Below are 20,511 nucleotides of genomic sequence, written 5' to 3'. Positions count from 1 at the left end.
TATTGGATGCGTGGATAGACAAATAGATATGAATACATCTATAAGTATATAGATAGATTCATGCTCCCTGTTATTGAAGGCCTATACATTATGTGATTTACAAGACTACAGGCCCATGTTGGATGCCACACCTTTTTTTGTTTTGTTTACTAAGTGTTGTAAATTATCATTAAGAAAATCTAAGCAATTATCACTGACATCTGCCCCTAGATTTAACAATAAAGGTTGTTTCTAGTTACACCTCAGACTGTTAATACTTTTCTTCCCATATCTGATCCTTTGTGTGATGTTATGGCTATATACTTGATGTTATAACAATAAAGGTTATTTCTAGTTACACCTCAGACAGTTAATACTTTTCTTCCCATGTCTGATCCTTTGTGTGATGTTATGGCTGCAATGTCAAAGGTCATGGCCAAAACAGAGCAAGCACACTCTCGCAGTTCGTTCACGAAACGCATTCTAGTTAGTGTGCTTGCCCGAAGGGAAGCACAGTATTGTTATCGTCAAGTTTTCTTTATTTATTTATTCCGTACGTTTTTCTTGCAGCTAACTACTCCTCGCCCGATTGAGATAGAGACGCCATTCAAACACCAAAACGTCCGGCCCGATCCGGTGCAAGGTGCTATGACTTTTCGTGGCGGTACTCCTTGCCACTCCTTTTTTATTCCTCTTTTTCATCACCTTTTTCTCTCATTGACTAACATGGTGGAAGGTTGAGCCATTGTGACGTCACCCACTCTATCAGTCGCTCTCCATTCAACTGTAGGAATATTAAGAGACACCTTCCAGGGCTCTACAGTGCGAGTATTTCACTCGCATAAATAGGTACGTGCAAACTTGAAAAATAATTTACAAGCACAGTGTGCGAGTGACAGACAGTTGTCAATACGGCGCCAAAAAGTGAAGCATTCCATTGATTTCACATGGAAACAAGTGACAGGGTCGCGACTCCAGGGTTTTCGACGGGACCAACAGCAGCAGCATCATCATCATCTGGATTTACTGACATTTTCGGTATATATAAACACATAATATCAATTGGTAACTGGTGTGTTGTATCCTGTTTATGTCTGATACTTACGTTAACTTATTACACTAGGCAGCAGTATTGTGAAGTAGAGCTAGAAATGGCTTTGCTAGCTCCCATATTGTAGCTCACACCAGCAACTGCTCAATTTAGGACAGAAAGGAGTTTGGTAAAATAGCTAGTAACTGTCAATGATAACTAGTTATTAGAATATATTAGCCAACGTTAAGTTGACTTCAAAGGGGCAGTCGAGTGTTTAGGTTGTGTCAGCTAGCTTGGAAAGCTAGCTAATAATTTTTGATTGAAGCTTCACGTTAGCCTCGGTAAACGTTTAGCTAGCTAACGTTAGCTAACTATGAGGTAGCATATCCCAAGTTATACTAGCTTTTGATAGCTAGCTAGTAAACTCATTGCAGTATGGGCTAAAGGACAGGGCTAGCTAATCATTTTCGATTGAAGCTTCACGTTAGCCTCGGTAAACGTTTAGCTAGCTAACGTTAGCTAACAATGAGGTAGCATATCCCAAGTTATACTAGATTTTGATAGCTAGCTAGTAAACTCATTGCAGTATGTTTCCTTTTACCAAGATAACAATTTCGGACAGGCTACGCACAACATTAATCAAGCAAAAAATAAATGAATATGTGACTGGTTTGAATAGCCTTGTTTATTTGGGCAATTGTTATTATCATTGACACCACTTTCAACTGTCAAAACTATCCGTCTAGCTAAATCTGTTGGTAATGAGATTTCACAGCATTTCATATGGAGGATATGTGGTTGATTTAATCTAGACGTGATATTCTCATATATTTGAATGACAATTCTGTTAATCAAGTATTGCCTTAAATTATTATTTACATTGATTTAATTGGAATTCAGCTGATCTGTATCTTGGAGACTAATTGCATCCACAATTTAAGTACTGCAAGCTAGACTACTATGCAGTAGACACAACACAGGAGGTCCCTGGGCCTGAGAAGGGAAGGGAAGGAGTTTAATGTGGCTATAATATGGAATTTTAAATGTGCCTAAAACTAGACTAAATTGTAATGAGTTTTCGAAAACTAGACTGAAACTAAGAAGGATAACTATGACTAAATGTGACTAAAACTAATATGCATTTTTGTCTTAAGACTGAATCTAAAAATAGCTGCCAAAATGAACACTGAGATAGGGGACCCCTTAATCTGCAATTCATGGTTGCTAGCTCTAATCAGATGTACTACCTAGGCTTATAAGAGAAGACTAACTTTTTATGCCAACGAACACCAATAACTAGAACTAATTTGACAGACTATAAACCAATGTGATACACGTGCTCTCTATCTATACAGTAAAAGTGTTGCTTACGTTTGATACTAGACCTACAGTCTAACTCTAACTGCATTAAGTCTAACATGTAGGCCTATCTTACAATAAACTTTAAGTAAAGCTGGCTATGTAACCGCATTCATTCCAATATTGTTGCAGAGATGTTTCCTTTTACCAAGATAGCAATTTCAACAATTCACTTAGCTCAGTAAGTCAGTATAACGAAACTCTGAGATACCCTCATATGTCTAAACGTCAGTGGAGCCAAAATATAATGGTTGAGCTTGGTTGCTTGCTAAAATATATTGGAAGAAGGCCCCACTACACTGATTGAGTAGATGTAAATACATGTTGTAGCTGCCATCAAAGACAGTTGAATAAATAAATAAATAAGTTAATAAGTTCATAAATAGGTTAATAAATATATTAGTTTATGAATATAAACATTAAGAAATAAGTACTATTTCATGTTTAAACTACATTTGTGTTGTGTTTATTTGTTCTTTGAGTTAAGGGCTTAAAGTGGGTCATAACTCATGTCGGAACCAAAGTTCTGAAGTTACAGGTGATAGACGGGGTTTTGAAGGGATTGCTACAGTTGAGACCATGCTGGCAGTACGATAGACCTCAGTTTGCAAGTTTACTGTATGCAAGAAAGTTTAATGTATTTGTGCAGTACATTTGAAGTGTGTGTACATTTAACTAAGGATTCGTGTTTACTGAAGATCTGAAGATTCGTTGCCTTTTATTTCTCTCAAGTAAAGCGGCCAATGAGGTACAGTTGCTACTTTTCTATTATTTGGTGGTTAAAGCTAGCGTGACTTAAGTTTCGCTTTCCGTGTAACCTTTAAGTTATGTATGTATGTGTTCTCTATGAGAATTTAATGTAATTTTATGTTTCTGTATGTCCAGTTCTCACGGCACGCCTGTGGTGTGAATAAATGCCTGTAAAATAGAAAAGAACGACCTGGTTTCGTGTTTTGGACTTGAGAGGAGTAACAGTGAGAACTCAGCCACCGCGACGCGAGGTGGGATGAAGATCTTAGCCCGCTGTCGACGGAGCTACAAGCAAGATTCTCGAAGTTTCGCGGCATCCTACTCATCAAAGACTGTGTGCATGTACCGGTAACTTAAGAGCATTGTGTGGTTAAGCCAACAAGAAGCACGTTTAAAACAAGTTAAATGTGAAAGAAGTGGTGTAGCCTCAACAACTGCGTTACAAGGACTCTTTTAAGTGTCAAAGTTTAATCGGTTTGCACATAATTATAAGCTTAAGTGAACGCAAATTTCATCAAGGAATTATTGCTAAGCATCTTAAAAGTGTAAATAAGGTTTAAAATGTCACATTCTTTGGTTACATACATATGTGTTTTTTGATGTAAATGTATATAAGGTGACGTTATTGACAATTTCGTTAACCCACACTTGGTGTAGTTTTAGTTTAAAGGTGCATAACACAGTATTAGCTTTAAGAAGGTACTCTCTTGTTTAGTATTTGAGTGAAATAAGTCTCTCTTCTGCTAAAAACAGGGCATTTAAGTCAGTTTGATTTGATATTGATATTATTACATTTTTGAACTAAGTGTGATAGGCTAACAAGTGAAATTAGTTAAGATAAAATATTCAAAGTAAAACTCAATATTAAGTTACAAGCAAACTAGGCTATGCAAAGCTACTCAAACTATTTAAACTTAGTTTAAGGCCCCAATTAACATACCAACATGGATGATAATGACCTTGCAACTAAAAATCAAGACCCAGACACTAAGAGTGAAACTGAAGAGCAGAAGTCTAAACACACTGACAATGAACCTTTAGAACCAAACCATTCAAAGGAAATTGAAGTAAGTACGGAGACCAATGGTGCTGCAGAAAAAGAATTAGAGAGAAGTCAGAGAAAAAGGACACTTACTGAAAAGGGTCAAGAACTCCATGATGACAAGTTGAAAAGGCTTCAACGTCACTTCATTAAAACATATGAGAAATGGAAGATTCTTACTAAGGAGGCTAGAAGGGCACTCAACCTACCATCCTCAAGCGATGTTCTACAAGACCTCAAGACTAAAATTAATTCTGCTGATAAAGAGGTAAAGCAAAGCTATGAAGATGTATGGCAACACAGCACTCCTGACGGAGACACCCGTCGTCGGGTAGACGCTTGTGATGCTGTATCAGGGCAGATCATGGAACGGATATGTAGTCTCCTTGATGACTCGAATCAGGACTTGCATACAAGGCAAGCACCATGGACTAACACTGGCTCAGTGTTTTCATCTATAAAATCCCAAAGGTCCATTTCAAGCCACCAGGGCTCAAGTTCTGGACATACTTCAAGTAAAGGATCAAAACGTTCAAGCCTGTCCTCCACAAGGAAACAGGAAGCAGCAGCAGAGTTAGCCGCAACACAAGCCACCTTGAAAGTCTTGGAAGAAATGGAAGAAGAAGAACAAGAGCTTAAAAGGCTTGAAGCTGAGAACAGGAAGAAGCTAGCACTACAAGAAGCAGAAAATGCTGAAAGACTAGGGTTGTTAGAAGAGAAACCCAGGCAGTTAGAACGTTTAGAAACAACTAAAAAGATGAACGCTGCAAGGGCAAGATTAAAAGTTTATGAACAAGATGCAGGCTCAGATGAAGAGATATCAGAGCTTCTCCATAATCCTCAATTGTTAGGGCCTCCACCCAAACCAAAGACTAGGCCTTCACAGCCTGTCATAAGCAGTCAACACACAAGCCATGAACCTGCTAGGCCCACTTATCAAGATAGTGGCACAATAGTACTTGCCGAAGCAATAGCAGAGTCCATAAATGCAAGCCGTCTCCCAGTGCCAGAGCCACCAGCCTTTAATGGAGACCCAATAAGATACAAGGATTGGAAGATGTCGTTTCAAACCTTGATAGGCCGGAAGAACATTCCTGTAAATGAAAAGATTTACTACCTCCGAAAATATGTCACAGGACCTGCAAAGAAAGCAATCGAAAGTTATTTCCTGTTAGGCACTGACAAAGCCTATGAGTCAGCATGGGAAATATTGGAAGAAAGGTATGGCAATCCCTTTGTGGTGGCTAAAGCTTTCCGTGACAAACTAAATTCATGGCCAAAAATAGGACCCAAAGACAGTGTTGAACTAAGAGAATTCGCAGATTTCCTCCGAGGCTGTGAAGCAGCTATGTTGCATATGAAGAATCTTGAAGTCCTGAACGACTGCAGTGAAAACCAAAAATTGCTTAGCAAGCTTCCTGACTGGTTAACTGCCAGATGGAACAGAAAGGTTATTGAACTTGAAGAAGCCACTAAGGCCTTTCCAAGCTTCAGCAAGTTTGTTGAGTATGTGGCTAGAGAAGCCAAGATCGCTTGTAATCCCATGACCTCTCTTCATGCTCTGAAGTCTGGTGATGGTGAGAAGGTGAAGCCATCCAAGGTCCGAAGTGTTGGTGCAAAGGTCCTAGCAAGTGGATCTGAAGAGAAACCAGACACTAAAGTACCAAAGGGTGACGCTAAAGAGTGCATGTTTTGTGAGAAGACAAATCATGGCAATCAGACATGCCGAAAGTTCATGGAGAAGTCTGCCAGCGAACGAGTGAAGTATGTGCAGACAAAGAGATTGTGTTTTGGATGTTTAAAGCCAGGACATCACTCAAAGAACTGTGAAAAGAGAAGTGTTTGTAACGTGTGCAAAGGGAAACATCCCACATGTTTACATGAAGACCGCACCAAGGCGGATGGAAAGAATCAAGTTGATGGACGAAGAGAGAGTGGAAAACACCTAAAGGAGAAAGAAAGGTCAAAAGAAGGGACCGAATCTAAAGAGAGTAGTGACATACCAGACATGGCAACGTCTAATCAAGTGACACAAAACAGGAATAGCACATCTGCATCCACAATAGTGCCAGTTTGGCTGTCAACAACAAATAACCCAGAGGCTGAAGTTCTTGTATATGCTCTTCTGGACAGTCAGAGCGATAGCACCTTCATCCTACAAGAAAAGGCAGAGACTCTCGATACACAGAGGGAACCTGTACAACTAAAGCTTTCCACACTTTCATCTAAACAAACTATCATTCCAAGTCACAAGTCAACTGGGTTGCAGGTTAGAGGCTTTTATTCCTCCAAGATAATCCCTCTTCCAGTGACCTATTCCCGAGAGTTCATTCCTGCTAGTCTAAGTCACATTCCTACATCTAAAACAGCAAGAGCATGGTTTCACCTAGAACACCTTGCTGAAGAAATTGCTCCTTTAATTGACTGTGACATTGGTTTGCTCATAGGGTATAACTGTTCTCAAGCCCTGTTGCCCAGAGAAATTGTATCAGGCAAAGATGACGAGCCATTTGCGGTAAGAACCGACCTTGGTTGGAGCGTAGTTGGTTGTGTCAATCCCTGTGTTGATTATGGCGATGCCATTGCAAGCAGCCATAGAATTGTCGTGAGACAGGTTACACCTCGTCTACAGTCACCTGTCAACCTAACAAGTCAAGTTCAATACATATGCAGAACACAAGTCAAGGAACTTTTCGCTCCTACAGATGTGCTGAAAGCGCTTGAGTCAGACTTTAGTGAAAGAAATGTGGAAGATGCACACTTCTCTCAGGAAGACCTTCGCTTCATCTCAATAATGGAGGAGGGTATAAAGATACAGGCAGATGGACGTCGTGAAATGCCACTGCCATTTAAAGAAAACAAGCCGTGTCTGCCAAACAACATGAAGTGTGCAGATCACCGACTCAGGTGTTTGAAGAGAAGACTGGAGAAGGACAAGCAATACCATAAGGACTATGTTGCATTCATGAGTGACAACATAGCCCATGGAGATGCTGAGAAAGTTCCAGAATACGAAGTCCACCAGAGACCTTGCTGGTATATTCCTCATCACGGGGTCTACCACCCTCAGAAACCGGGGAAGATCCGCGTGGTGTTCGATTGTTCAGCAAGATTCGAAGGTGTATCACTAAACGACATCTACCTCACTGGACCAGAGTTAACGAATACCTTAATAGGTGTCCTCTGTCGGTTTCGTAAGGGTTCAGTAGCAGTGATGTGCGATATTGAGCGAATGTTTCACCAATTTCGGGTAAGAACAGAAGATCAAGACTACTTAAGATTCCTGTGGTGGGACAACGGTGACATTAAGTCAGAGCCATCAGTCTACCGGATGAAAGTGCACCTATTTGGTGCAGCCTCGTCACCTGGCTGTGCTAACTATGGCCTCAAGCACGTTGCTGCACAAGGGCAAGGACGATTCAGTGAAACATCTATCCGGTTTATTGAAAGGAACTTTTACGTGGATGATGGCCTGATAAGTGTCTCAACTGATGAAGAAGCCATACAGTTAGTCCGTGAAGCCAGACAGCTCTGCAGTTCTGGAAAACTACGCGTCCACAAGTTCATTTCCAACTGCCAAGAAGTGCTTGCGTCCATTCCAGAAGAAGAGTGTGCTGACGCTTCAAGAAGTCCAGATTTGACCTTGGGTGAACCAAAGATGGAGAGAGCCCTAGGTGTTAAATGGTGCGTCACGTCAGATCACTTCAGCTTCAGAGTAGAGGTGAATGAACGTCCACTTTCAAGAAGAGGAGTCTTGTCGACGGTAGCGTCCATCTTTGACCCATTAGGCTTTGTTGCACCCTTTATTCTGATTGGGAAGCAAGTCCTACAGCAGATGTGTCGTGATAAGGTTGGATGGGATGATACGCTACCAGAGGACCTGAGACCACGGTGGGAGTCCTGGCTCTTTGACTTGAAGAACCTAGCAGATGTCAAGATTCAGCGATGTTATCTCCCAGCAGAGTTCAAGGAAGTCCAAAGGTATGAGCTCCATTACTTCTCTGATGCAAGCGTCATAGGGTATGGAGAATGTACTTACCTAAGGGCAATTAGTGTGACAGGACAAATCCACTGTTCTTTAGTGATGGGTAAGGCCAGAGTGGCCCCCACTAAAGTTACAACTGTGCCACGACTTGAGCTATCAGCAGCAGTCGTTGCTGTGCGTACAAGTGACATGCTCAGGAAGGAGTTGGAAATAGACGCTCAAGAAGTCTTCTGGACCGACTCAAAGGTTGTCCTGGGTTATGTGAACAATGATGCGAGAAGATTCCATGTATTTGTGGCAAACCGCATCCAGCGCATTAAAGACAGTACCAGACCAGATCAGTGGAGATATGTGAGCTCTGAAGAAAATCCTGCCGTCCAGAGGCCTAAGGGCGAAGGAGCTCATTGCCTCCAACTGGTTTCCTGGCCCAGATTTTCTCTGGCATGAAGAACTTCCTAGTGGAGATGTTGAGGTGGGAGACTTAGCAGTGGAAGACCCTGAAGTACGCAACATCTTCGTACACAAGACTTCAGTGACAGAAGTTTCACTGCTGGATCGCTTCCTTAAGTTTTCCAGTTGGACAAGATTAGTCAAGGCCATTGCTCGACTCAAGCGATGGGCCAAGGAGCTGAAGGGTTCAATACCAAGAACTAATGAAGCTACAAGTCTAATGGAGAGAAGCCATGCCGAAGCTACCATCATTGGTCTCGTCCAAAGGGCAGCATTCTCTGAAGAAATCCAGAGTCTCCAATGTGGGAAGGAGATGACAAGACAAGCCAAAGCCAGCAGGCTACACAGATTGAATCCGTTCCTAGATGAACAGGGAATCCTCAGGGTGGGAGGTCGGCTTAAGCGTGCTGATTTACACCATCACATTAAACATCCAGCTGTTTTACCTGCCACAAGTCACATAACAAGATTGCTCATAAAGCATTATCATGATCAAGTGCAACATCAAGGGCGTGGCATAACAGTCAACGAGCTAAGAGCAAATGGATTCTGGATACTTGGATGCAGTCATGCTGTGTCATCTTACATTTACAAGTGTGTCAAGTGCGGAAAGTTAAGAAGGTCCACAGAGCAACAACAAATGGCAGACTTACCTCGTGAGCGCATGGAAGAAACTCCCCCATTTTCGTATTGTGGAATGGACTGCTTCGGACCTTTCTATGTTAAAGATGGAAGGAAGGAGCTGAAGCGCTATGGGCTGCTGTTTACATGCCTATGCTCTCGTGCTGTTCACATAGAGCTTCTTGAAGAGATGACCACTGACTTTTTCATCATCGCTCTCCGTGCCTTCATAGCCTTACGTGGAAATGTTAGACAACTTCGTTGTGATCAAGGCACTAATTTCGTTGGTGCTAGACGCGAGTTCCTAGAGGCTTTAAAGGAGATGAACCAAGAACGCCTAAAGGTGCTGGGCTGTGAGTTTGTTATGAATCCACCGTCTGCAAGCCACATGGGCGGAGCCTGGGAAAGGCAAATTCGGACAATAAGAAGTGTGTTGACATCCATTCTGGACCAGTCTTCCCAAAGACTTGATAGTTCATCATTACGGACCTACTTCTATGAAGTCATGGCAATCATAAACAGCCGACCATTAACAGCTCACTTACTGAATGATCCCACGGGACCACAACCTCTTTCACCTAATCACATCTTGACGATGAAATCCTCCATCATTCTTCCACCACCTGGAGAGTTTGTAAAAGAAGACCTTTATCTTCGTAAAAGATGGCGCAAGGTACAGTACTTAGCCAATGAATTTTGGTCCAGATGGAAGAAAGAGTATCTGTTGAACCTGCAACAGCGACAGAAATGGCAAAGAAAACGCAGAAATGCAAGAATCAATGACATAGTGATTGTGCAAGACGACACTGCACCTAGAACTGAGTGGAAGTTGGCAAAGGTCACAAAGGTCTATCCTGGTGAAGATGGATGTGTGAGGAAACTACAGCTGCTGATCAGTGACTCAACATTGGATAAGCAAGGAAAGCGTCTTGGAAAGCCAGTCTACCTGGAGAGGCCCATCCATAAGACAGTCACCTTGCTTGAAGCCGAGTGATGTAGCTTAACTACATTCTTTCTTGCAAAAGGTCTTATTATCATCCATAGTATGCAAGTTCATGAGCGAAATCACAAGTGATTGGTGGGAGTGTAGCTGCCATCAAAGACAGTTGAATAAATAAATAAATAAGTTAATAAGTTCATAAATAGGTTAATAAATATATTAGTTCATGAATATAAACATTAAGAAATAAGTACTATTTCATGTTTAAACTACATTTGTGTTGTGTTTATTTGTTCTTTGAGTTAAGGGCTTAAAGTGGGTCATAACTCATGTCGGAACCAAAGTTCTGAAGTTACAGGTGATAGACGGGGTTTTGAAGGGATTGCTACAGTTGAGACCATGCTGGCAGTACGATAGACCTCAGTTTGCAAGTTTACTGTATGCAAGAAAGTTTAATGTATTTGTGCAGTACATTTGAAGTGTGTGTACATTTAACTAAGGATTCGTGTTTACTGAAGATCTGAAGATTCGTTGCCTTTTATTTCTCTCAAGTAAAGCGGCCAATGAGGTACAGTTGCTACTTTTCTATTATTTGGTGGTTAAAGCTAGCGTGACTTAAGTTTCGTTTTCCGTGTAACCTTTAAGTTATGTATGTATGTGTTCTCTATGAGAATTTAATGTAATTTTATGTTTCTGTATGTCCAGTTCTCACGGCACGCCTGTGGTGTGAATAAATGCCTGTAAAATAGAAAAGAACGACCTGGTTTCGTGTTTTGGACTTGAGAGGAGTAACACATGTTAATTCATAGGCACTTGTTCTCTCTGTCACAGAGCAAGCACACTCTCGCAGTTCGTTCACGAAACGCATTCCAGTTTATTCCGTACGTTTTTCTTGCAGCTCACTACTCCTCGCCCGATTGAGATAGAGACGCCATTCAAACACCAAAACGTCCGGCCCGATCCGGTGCAAGCTGCTATGACTTTTCGTGGCGGTACTCCTTGCTTGTTGCATTTTATCAGTAATGTTTCCAATGTTTCTCCCTCTTATCCACAGAGCTCCATCATCCGCATATAAAGCTTTGTTGACTCTTAGATCTTTTATTTGTTCAAAAATATCACTGATCATTAAATTGAATAGCACTGGACTACATACACTTCCTTGCGGTGTACCATTTTCTATAGGATAGGTCTTGGAATAATCAACCCCAACTCTTACTTCTATAGTTCTTCCTTTAAGGAAATCCCTAATCCAATTGAACATCTTCCCACCAATGCCCATCCTTTTCAACTTAATTAATAACCCCTCCTTCCATAGCATATCATGTGCTTTTTCTATGTCAAATAGTGTGGCCAATACTAACTCCTTGTTATTTTGTGCTTTCCTTATTATATTTTCCATGCATACCACAGGGTCAATTGTAGTCCGTCCACTACGGAACCCGCTCTGATGGTTGGAGAATAAACCTTTCTTTTCTCCCTCGTACATTAACCTTCTCACAATCATTCTTTCCATTAGCTTACATAAATTAGATGTTAATGCAATTGGCCTTTAGCTTTTCACTTCAGCTCTGTCCTTTCCTGGCATTCCAATTGGAATCACTACAGAGTGTTTCCAACTCAAAGGTAATTTCCCTTGTTCCCAAATCATATTATACAGTTTTAAAAGTCCATACTTAGCCACGTCATCTATCTCCTTAATCATTTTGTAGCATACCCCATCTTTCCCTGGTGAAGTATTCTTGGCCCCATGTAATGCTCTCCTAAGCTCATATAAGGTAAACTCCTTATTGAGTATGCTCTCACTATTTGCCTGTTTCCCTAATATTCCTTTACTTCCCTCTATTACTTTAATTCTCCAAGCTAATTCTTCCTCTGTTAAGTTTTTTGAACTATGAACCTTAACAAACCCTTTTGCAAGTATCTCGGCTTTCTCTTGATTACTCACCGCCTCTACATCATTATCTTTTATCACCGGTATAGAGAATTCCCTTCTAATGCCACCCATCTTTTTTATCATGCTCCAAACATCACCTACTCTAACTTTTGCCCCTATCTTACCACAGAATTCACGCCAATATTTCCTTTTAGCCTCTCTTCCCACACGTTTTACCATAGACTGTGTGCTTTTAAGATCCATATAATTGGCATATGAGTGGTTAGATTTCACATTTCTGAATGCTTTATTTCTGGACTTTACCGCTTCCTTGCAATCCTCTGACCACCAAGGTACCATTTTCCTTTTCCTCATGCCAGAAGATTTACCAATAACCTCCTCTGCTGCCTCACACAATATATTGGTAATTTTTTAATTTAATTCATCTACATCACTACTCCTATCCGATACTATTTCCATCAGTTTACCACTCACCTTAAAGTTATACAGCCCCCAGTTCGCCTCCCTCATTTTCCATCTTGGAAACCAATTATCCTCTATGCGCACATCTTGATTCCTAACACTAACCCAGATGATATAATGATCACTACCAAGCGAAATTTCATTAACCTCCCACTGACTTACCCCTGCTATCTGATCAGATACTATCATAAGATCTAATGCAGACTCTGTTCCATGATATAAATCAAACCTAGTGCATCTTCCATCATTTAAACAAACTAACTTATTGTCATCCATAAATTCCTCAATAGTACTCCCATTATCATCCACTTTCATTCCTCCCCACAGAGTGTTGTGAGCATTAAAGTCTCCACATAATATTAGCTTTCCATTTCCCCCCTCATACAAACAGTCTAGAGTCTCTCTCAAAATCCTTTTACAAGGATTATAATAATTCACGATTTTAGTTATAGTTTTATCCACCCATATATCAACCATGACTACCTCTATATCTATATTCAAATTTATAATTCTATAGTTAATCCCTTGCTGAATAAATGTAACCACTCCACCTCCTGTAGTATCCCTATCTTTGCGCACTTCTGTGTATCCATGTATCTTAAAATCTAGTGATAGTTTTAACCATGTTTCCTGTATGCAGATGATATTTGGTTTGACCTCTATTTCCTCAATATATTGCCTAAATTCCTGTCCATTTGCTATTAAACTCCTTGCATTCCACTGTAGAATAGACAAGGTCATTTTGTTTGAGAATCCTCTAGCCCCACCTCTGCTAGTAATATATAATTTATACTTTCTATCGTGATTTCCCCCATTCCAATATATTTCTGTGCCGCTCTTATTATTATTTTAATTCTCTCGGTCTTACTCGTTGTTTGTGCAGAACAGTTAATCACTTCCGCTAGAAACGCTACAAACTTTACCTTATTCACTGCAATATATGTTGTATTTGCCTCACCTCCACTATGTTTGTTCCCCTGAGAGTTCCATTGCTGCCTCTGCCCAGGTATTCCTGGACCAGCTCCTGTTGGTATCGCGGTTTCTTTTTTTGCCTTAATTTGTTTCATAGCCTCGGCATACGTCACCTTTTCCTCCACTTTAACCCGTTGAATCTCTGCTGCTCTTTTATGCGCATCACACCCTTTATACGCCGCGCTATGCTCTCCACCACAATTACAGCAATTAACTTTAGTGCCTTGTTTACATTTGCCATACTCGTGATCCTCTCCTCCACACTTGCCACATCTCGCCTTCCCTCTGCATATTGCTGCTACATGCCCAAATGTATCATGTAGCTCATGTAGCCTACCCTAATTCTTTGTGGTAATTTCTCCTCTCTCATTGACAACAGTATAGACAAACTCTCCTTCTTAACACCGTCTTTGTTGTACATTAGCCTATTCACCCTTTCCGCCTTAGCTCCCGTTACATTATGCATAATTTCTTCGTTTGTCAGCTCCGTTGAGACCCCTGTGATTACTCCTTGCACAATTTTCCTCCTCTCCCACAAAACACACCTGATCTTCTTCCCCTCTAAAGTTGTCATTTTAATCAATATATCTCTTTGTCTGTTATCAACACATGAAATGATTAAACTGCCATCTCTCAACGTATTGACTGACACCGCTCCTACCTTCTCGTGTAACGGTGCAAACCCATGCCACCGTTGTGAGCGATGCGATTTCTAAACCCAATGCATTTCAACGGGAGCCAGTCCATTGTGACGTAGATGAGCGATCTGAGCGACGCGATCGATGAAAATTCGAACATGTTGAAACTTGCAAACGAGGAGCGATTTTTCCCGGCAGCGGCCAATGACATTGTTTGGTGTCGTCTTTGACGGTTTGAAAATTGTAGGACTGTATGCTATTTCCACACGCTACACCACGCCCACTCAAAGCGATGGAATTCGGTCACATCGCGTTGCGTCGCTGGCATGGGTTTGCACCGTAACGCTTTAGATATCTTCAGTGGGTTAAACGAACATGGCGTATCAAACTGAAGCTTTACCTTAATTTCTTCCTGCTGTTTTACATTTACTCTAATATTTTCCTCACTCGACTCCAGATTGTCACCTGACCCATTATCACTGTTTGTTCTTTTTTTCTTTTTACTTTTTCTAGATTTAACATTCTCCCAATTGTTTGTACTTCCCGCTTCCTCGTCTTCCATCTCATCGCTCACTCCATCTACGTCACTTCCTGCCATTGCACACCCATTCCAATCTAACCGCACCCCTCACCACCGTCTCAGTCCCGTCTGCCCCCGTCATGTCTGTACCACCCACTAGTAATCTATGGAAGGGGCAGGTCTCATCGCTGAGCTGGAGGCTGCTCAAACTAGCGGGAATACACAGGAACTGCAGAATACAAACCCGAAAGGTGTTTATCTGCTGAAGGCTACACCTGGTAAAAAATCACGCCAATAACTGTTCTCTGCTCTGCCCTTCAAGAACCTTTCAGAAAATGTCTCTATTGTGCATTAGCTATTTCTTACCGTTTATATAATGTCAAACAGCCCACTTAACGCAACACTATGTAACAATTTGACACTTTTTGAGGCATGGTTTTATAGGTAACTAGTTTTGGTACCATCCTCAAATTAATTTAGATAGCATATGGTCATGTGGAGGACAGATAAAACACCCATGTCTTTTTCACTAGCCATCCAGAATATGCCCTATGTAGTTCTGTATACCGGATGGAATACCCTTCAAAAATGGAAGAAAAGCTTTCATAGCATGACATTGCCAGCTAGGCTGCCAAAACACACCAGCTAGTGTGTTGGCAAGCTTCCATCAGTGTCAACTGGGCTGTTGGTGGAGTTTGCAAGGTTTTTGCATGCCTTTTAGGTAGTTAACTTGTTAGTTTTGGAACAGAACTCCTTATTGCAGCTTTAAGACTAGGCTACTCAATAATGACAGTGTTGCTTCACATGAGACTGGAATGGTAATCAGATGCTTGTCATGTTATCAGACTGGCCCCTGATAAAAATGGCCGGCGGGTGTACCTATTCCTAAGGATTATTTACAGTTCAAAAATCAACCAGTAACCTATGCTACAATTTTGGTGCTGTGTTTTATTTGGTGATATATTGATAACTACGAATAGGATTACATTATCAATACATGAAAATGTAAAATCGGTTTAAAATAAAACATTTGAAAATAGAATTTAGATTAGGGAAAACCTTGGAAAAGTTGTACATTTTCACAATCGTGTCACCTATCATGTTTCTATCAGAAGTCAATTGTAATTGGCTTATGCTGGGTTTGGTTTCATTGCACTGATATGAAAAGGGAGAAAGTTAAAGGACCAGTATGTAATTAATGCACTGTAATAAATCATAAAATGAACATCAGAGATTCAACAACAATGCCAGTATATAAATTTCAGTTCTGGAGTGGAACATCTGTTCTGGAGTGGAACATCTGTTTGTGTTTTGGCCTGTGTGATTCCGCCCACTGACCATTTGTGCAGTACGATTTCGACACCTCGGGTTGCCAGATAAGAACTTGAACACAGTGTGCGACCACCATGGGAGTAAGCAAACGAACAGAAACAAATTCCAATAGAAACACTGCACACGTATACATTAGCTGATCTACTTATAGTTTAGGACTCGTTGTTGCTTGCCATTGCCAAGTATAATGTTGAGTTCATATTTTGGTTGTTTGTGTCGGTTCAGTGTCTTAAACCTGACAACCAGTATGAATTTCGAGTGGGGGAGGTGGCAGACAATCTCCAATATTTTGAATTTGGAATGAAGTACCGATTGTAAACACTTAGGGCCTGATTAATTAGGGCCTGAGCTGCTGTAGGCAGCGAAGACCTATTGCTTCCCTATAGTTTCTTCTTATTTTTATTCTTTGCGAAACCTCCAGGAAAACTCACCAAATTTGGCAGGGACATAATTACAGGAATTCTAAGATCTTTTGCGTTCAAAGAATTTCGGGGCGGGGCAAAATGGCTCTGTAGCGCCCCCTACAACCCCCTACAACACTGCAAATACCCCTATGCATTGGGGTTAGTTTGGCATAGCAAAAAAATGAATCTGCAAACTTTTTTGTCATGCCCAGACGCACCAAAAAGTGTATTGACGAAATGGTGGCAGGTCAACAGGAAGTTGGCAATTTTGAGCGGAACGTGCGTTTTTACCTGTTTTTGGCCCTTTTCACACCTCGCATCTGATCGAACTCCTCCTACAGATTTCATGGGAATGACTTCAAACTTGGTCAGGATACTCTTCAGCCATGGGGGATGAAATTGTCTTGAGGGATTGTTCAACTTCTCAAAGGTGTGGGCGTGGCAGACCCTCAAACTTTTACGACTCGCCGATGCTCGCCACAAAACGCAAAGTCACTTATAATTCCAGCCTGCATTGTCCGATCCTGACCAAACATCATAGGGTTGAAGCTGCACCCAGCCTGAACGCAGACATATGCCTAAAGTGCCACACGCCTATAGCGCCACCTGTTGGTGGTTGGAATCGTCACTCTGTTACCACACCTCGCATCTGATCGAACTCCTCCTACAGATTTAATGGGAATGACTTCAAACTTGGTCAGGATACTCTTCAGCCATGGGGGATGAAATTGTCTTGAGGGATTGTTCAACTTCTCAAAGGTGTGGGCGTGGCAGACCCTCAAACTTTTATGACTCGTTAGTACTCGCCAAAACCACAAAGTCACTTACAAATCCTACCTGCATTGTCCGATCCTGACCAAACTGCATAGGGTGGACGCTGGACCCGGCCTGAACGCTTACGTATGCCCATAAGGCCACTCGCCTATAGCGCCACCTGTTGGTGGTTGGAAACATTGCACATTCTCCACTCCTGACCAAACTTCATAGGGTGGACGCTGGACCCGTTCTGAACTCAGATATACGCCCATAATGTCAATCGATGTGGCGATGGCCCTCTCATCACTGCTTGCAGTTTTAATTAACATTGCGACCGCAGCTTAATCTGCGGTCGCACCTTAACGCACAGTGTTTTTGCGCATTTTCCGTGGTATTTATCAAACCAGATCCGCGCTGGCACTCTGTGCTTACTCCGCCCTTTAGGGCCTGATTTACTAACATTGTGACCGCAGCTTAATCTGCGCCTTTGCCAGGCGCATATTAACGCACAGTGTTTTTCTGCATTTTCCGTGGTATTTATCTAACCAGATCCGCGCTGGGCAATCATTATTTAGCGCACCGTTAAAAGACGGGAGAAATCGCCTGCAAGTTACTGCCACCAAGGAGATTCGAGGAAGAAAAAACTAAGGTTCAGCAAAGAGGAGATAGACATATTGGTTCACGTTCGCTCAATCACTGAACCTGATTCAATGGGCACGCAGTTATATTGTCCCGCCATCACCTACACCGAGATGTTTAAAAGAACACGATTATAAAGAATATGCTATTGGTGGCATTAATGCATAAACTGTCTATTATAACAATATAGATGTGTACATGGCGAGATTTATAAGTTCTACAAGGGACATGGGTTCACTACAATATATCCCCACTGAAACAAATACATTTACCAAGTAGCCAGGCCTCTCCAAAATCACCGTTGCTCAATCATGGATAGATGGCACTATTCCGGAAGATAAAACTGTCATGGACAGATCCAGGGTATTTGGCTACCACGTTAGTAATGGTCATGTTGGCATCACATATGACCTGGACATTCATTGAATATGTGTGCTTTCTGTTTCGGTAAATGTGTTCGTCGATTGAAGGTGGGACTGTTTGCATGTGGGTGCAATCAATGGCTCCAATTACGTTCGGAAAGTTTAATTTCAGCTATCGTAGTGGGGAAATGTATAATGACCAGTGCGCCGTAGCAATGCATCGAGTACCTGGGTGAATATTTGGCTGAGTGAAGGCTGAATCATAAAACACGGGACGAGATGTTAAAACGGTCCATTGTGCCAATAGATGGTATGCACTCACATGAGATTTGCCGTGATGTTGACAGAGTGGCATGGGAGGTGTATTTCTTAGATTGGGTTAAGATGTCAATTTGAGACACATCCTCAGTAGTGTGCCTTCGAATCAGTGGGTGTTTCGGCCTTTACTCACTAAACACCCTCATCAAAGGTGGCCAGCTAAAGGGTGATCAAGCCTTAGCTTGTGTACCATGCCCAATTAAGATTTCCCAAGGGACTATGCAAGGCAGGGGTGTCCTCTTCCCTGAGCCAGCCCTACAGCTGACCGCATACCTCATATGCCCTCCTCAAGTTGGAGGGATCTGAAATGGGTTCTCAGGTGGGGGTGGGGGGGTCATGAAGTTATAGCCCAGCAAGGGTCCTTCCGTTTCACCCAGATGAGTATGCAAGGATGGATGAATGAGACCAGAATTAATGTTGATCGTATGCCTGGTTGGATTGCTATTGCTATTGTTGCACAGGTATGGATGTATGAATGGAGGAGCAGTTTTTGGTCAGGATGAATGCTGAGTGTTTGGTGTGATTGCTATTTGCACAGGAGTGTGGGAATTTACAGATTGCTATTTTTTGCACACGAATGCTTGTTTGCACAATACTATGTACAACAGTTCTTGAGCCTGTTTGTCCAATAGTTTTTACTGATCGTTTTCGTATCTGTGATTTGCCAATACTATGTACAACAATTTTGCACTTGCCCATGTGATGAACTGATTGTGTGTTGTATGTTGTATGTTGTATGTTGTTTCGTACTGATGTGATGCAGCTATTGCCCAGATCCAAACAAATTTCTCCCCTGGGAGACAAAATAAATTGACTTTGACTTTGACTTTGATCCACTGGCTTCCTCTTTCAGCTGCTTGAGAAACTGCTCTGACGGTCTGCCGCAGAGCCTGTCCATGGATTCCGAGTTCTTTCAGCAACCTGATGGTGGAAGAAGCCACGAATCCTCTGCATCCCACTTCAATTGGCCAGACTTTTGCATTCCAGCCACGCTGAGTTGCGTCTGCTGCCAGTTCTGTGTAACACAGTTTCTTCCGCTCGTAGGCCTCTTCAACAGAGTTTTCCCATGGGACTGTGAGCTCTATGATGTATACAGTCTTTCGTGAAGGGGACCAGAGTACCATGTCTGGCCTAAGGTTGGTAGAAGCAATCTCATGTGGAAAAATGAGTTGCTGGCCAATATCGACAAGCATCTTCCAGTCCCGGGCCATGGCTAGGTGTCCAGTGTCGGGCTTTGTAGGAGGATGCTTGGGCCTTTTCTGTCCCTCCCGGATGAATGTTGTGGTTTTGACGGGATTGGTTGGAGGTAATGAATTGGTTGCACTCCTCTTGGTCTCAAGTGCTGCAGCCAGGCTCTTGAGGACCTGATTGTGCCTCCAGGTGTAGCGGCCTTGTGAGAGGCTGGTCTTGCAACCGGTCATTATATACCTGAGAGTCGCTGGAGCTGGGCAGAGGGGGCAGGTCGGGTCCTCGCCATACCACTGATGTAGATTTTTTGGTGATGGAAGCACATCATAAACAGCTCTTATGATGAAGCTGATGTTGCTTGCCTCCATTTGCCAAATCTGACTCCAGTTGATCTTTCTCCTCTCCAGGCCTTCCCACCGCGTCCATTGCCCTTGTTTAGCAAGAGAGACAGCCTTTGCACTTCTTGCAGTCTCCTCCTGTCTGCGCACCTCCTCAACCACCAGCTTCCTGCGTTCAGATGTTGTTGCCTTATGGAATGTTGGTTTGCTTGCTGCCAGGCCAAAGCCTCCTCTTCCATGCTGGGTATTCCCCACAATGTCTTGGTGTCTCAGGGCTGATGTTGCTTGCTGCACAGCCTTGGATGATGTCCATTTCCGTCCAGTTTGTAGGGGAGGTGCAGCCTTGCTAATGGTCTGGTCTTTGGAGTCCTTCAATGTCATCTGAAGTCTTACTTTAGAGCACTTGTACTCCTCGGTTAGACTTGTAAGAGGTAGTTCAAGGACCCCTTTGCCATAGAGGCCGATGTTACTCAGACATCGTGGGACACCCAGCCATTTATTCATGTATGAGGTAATGGTTCGCTCCATT

At 42.2% G+C, this 20,511-nt stretch overlaps 1 protein-coding gene across 1 annotated transcript in view; it reads right to left on the bottom strand.

Annotated features, from left to right (window-relative positions):
• Positions 1 to 20,486, bottom strand: part of tp53i13 (tumor protein p53 inducible protein 13) — a gene marked incomplete at both ends in the record, with an annotated part of 33,815 nt that extends 13,329 nt beyond the window's left edge. The window contains one exon of the mRNA XM_080845078.1: positions 19,332 to 20,486. Coding sequence (XP_080701204.1) covers positions 19,332 to 20,486 — 1,155 coding nt within the window. The remainder of the gene's footprint in view (positions 1 to 19,331) is intronic.
• Between the last annotated feature and the right edge of the window lie 25 nt (positions 20,487 to 20,511).

The sequence above is a fragment of the Sprattus sprattus genome (assembly GCF_963457725.1).
Source record: "Sprattus sprattus genome assembly, chromosome: 9".
NCBI lineage: Eukaryota > Metazoa > Chordata > Actinopteri > Clupeiformes > Clupeidae > Sprattus > Sprattus sprattus.
This window is presented reverse-complemented; position numbering and strand designations above follow the sequence as displayed.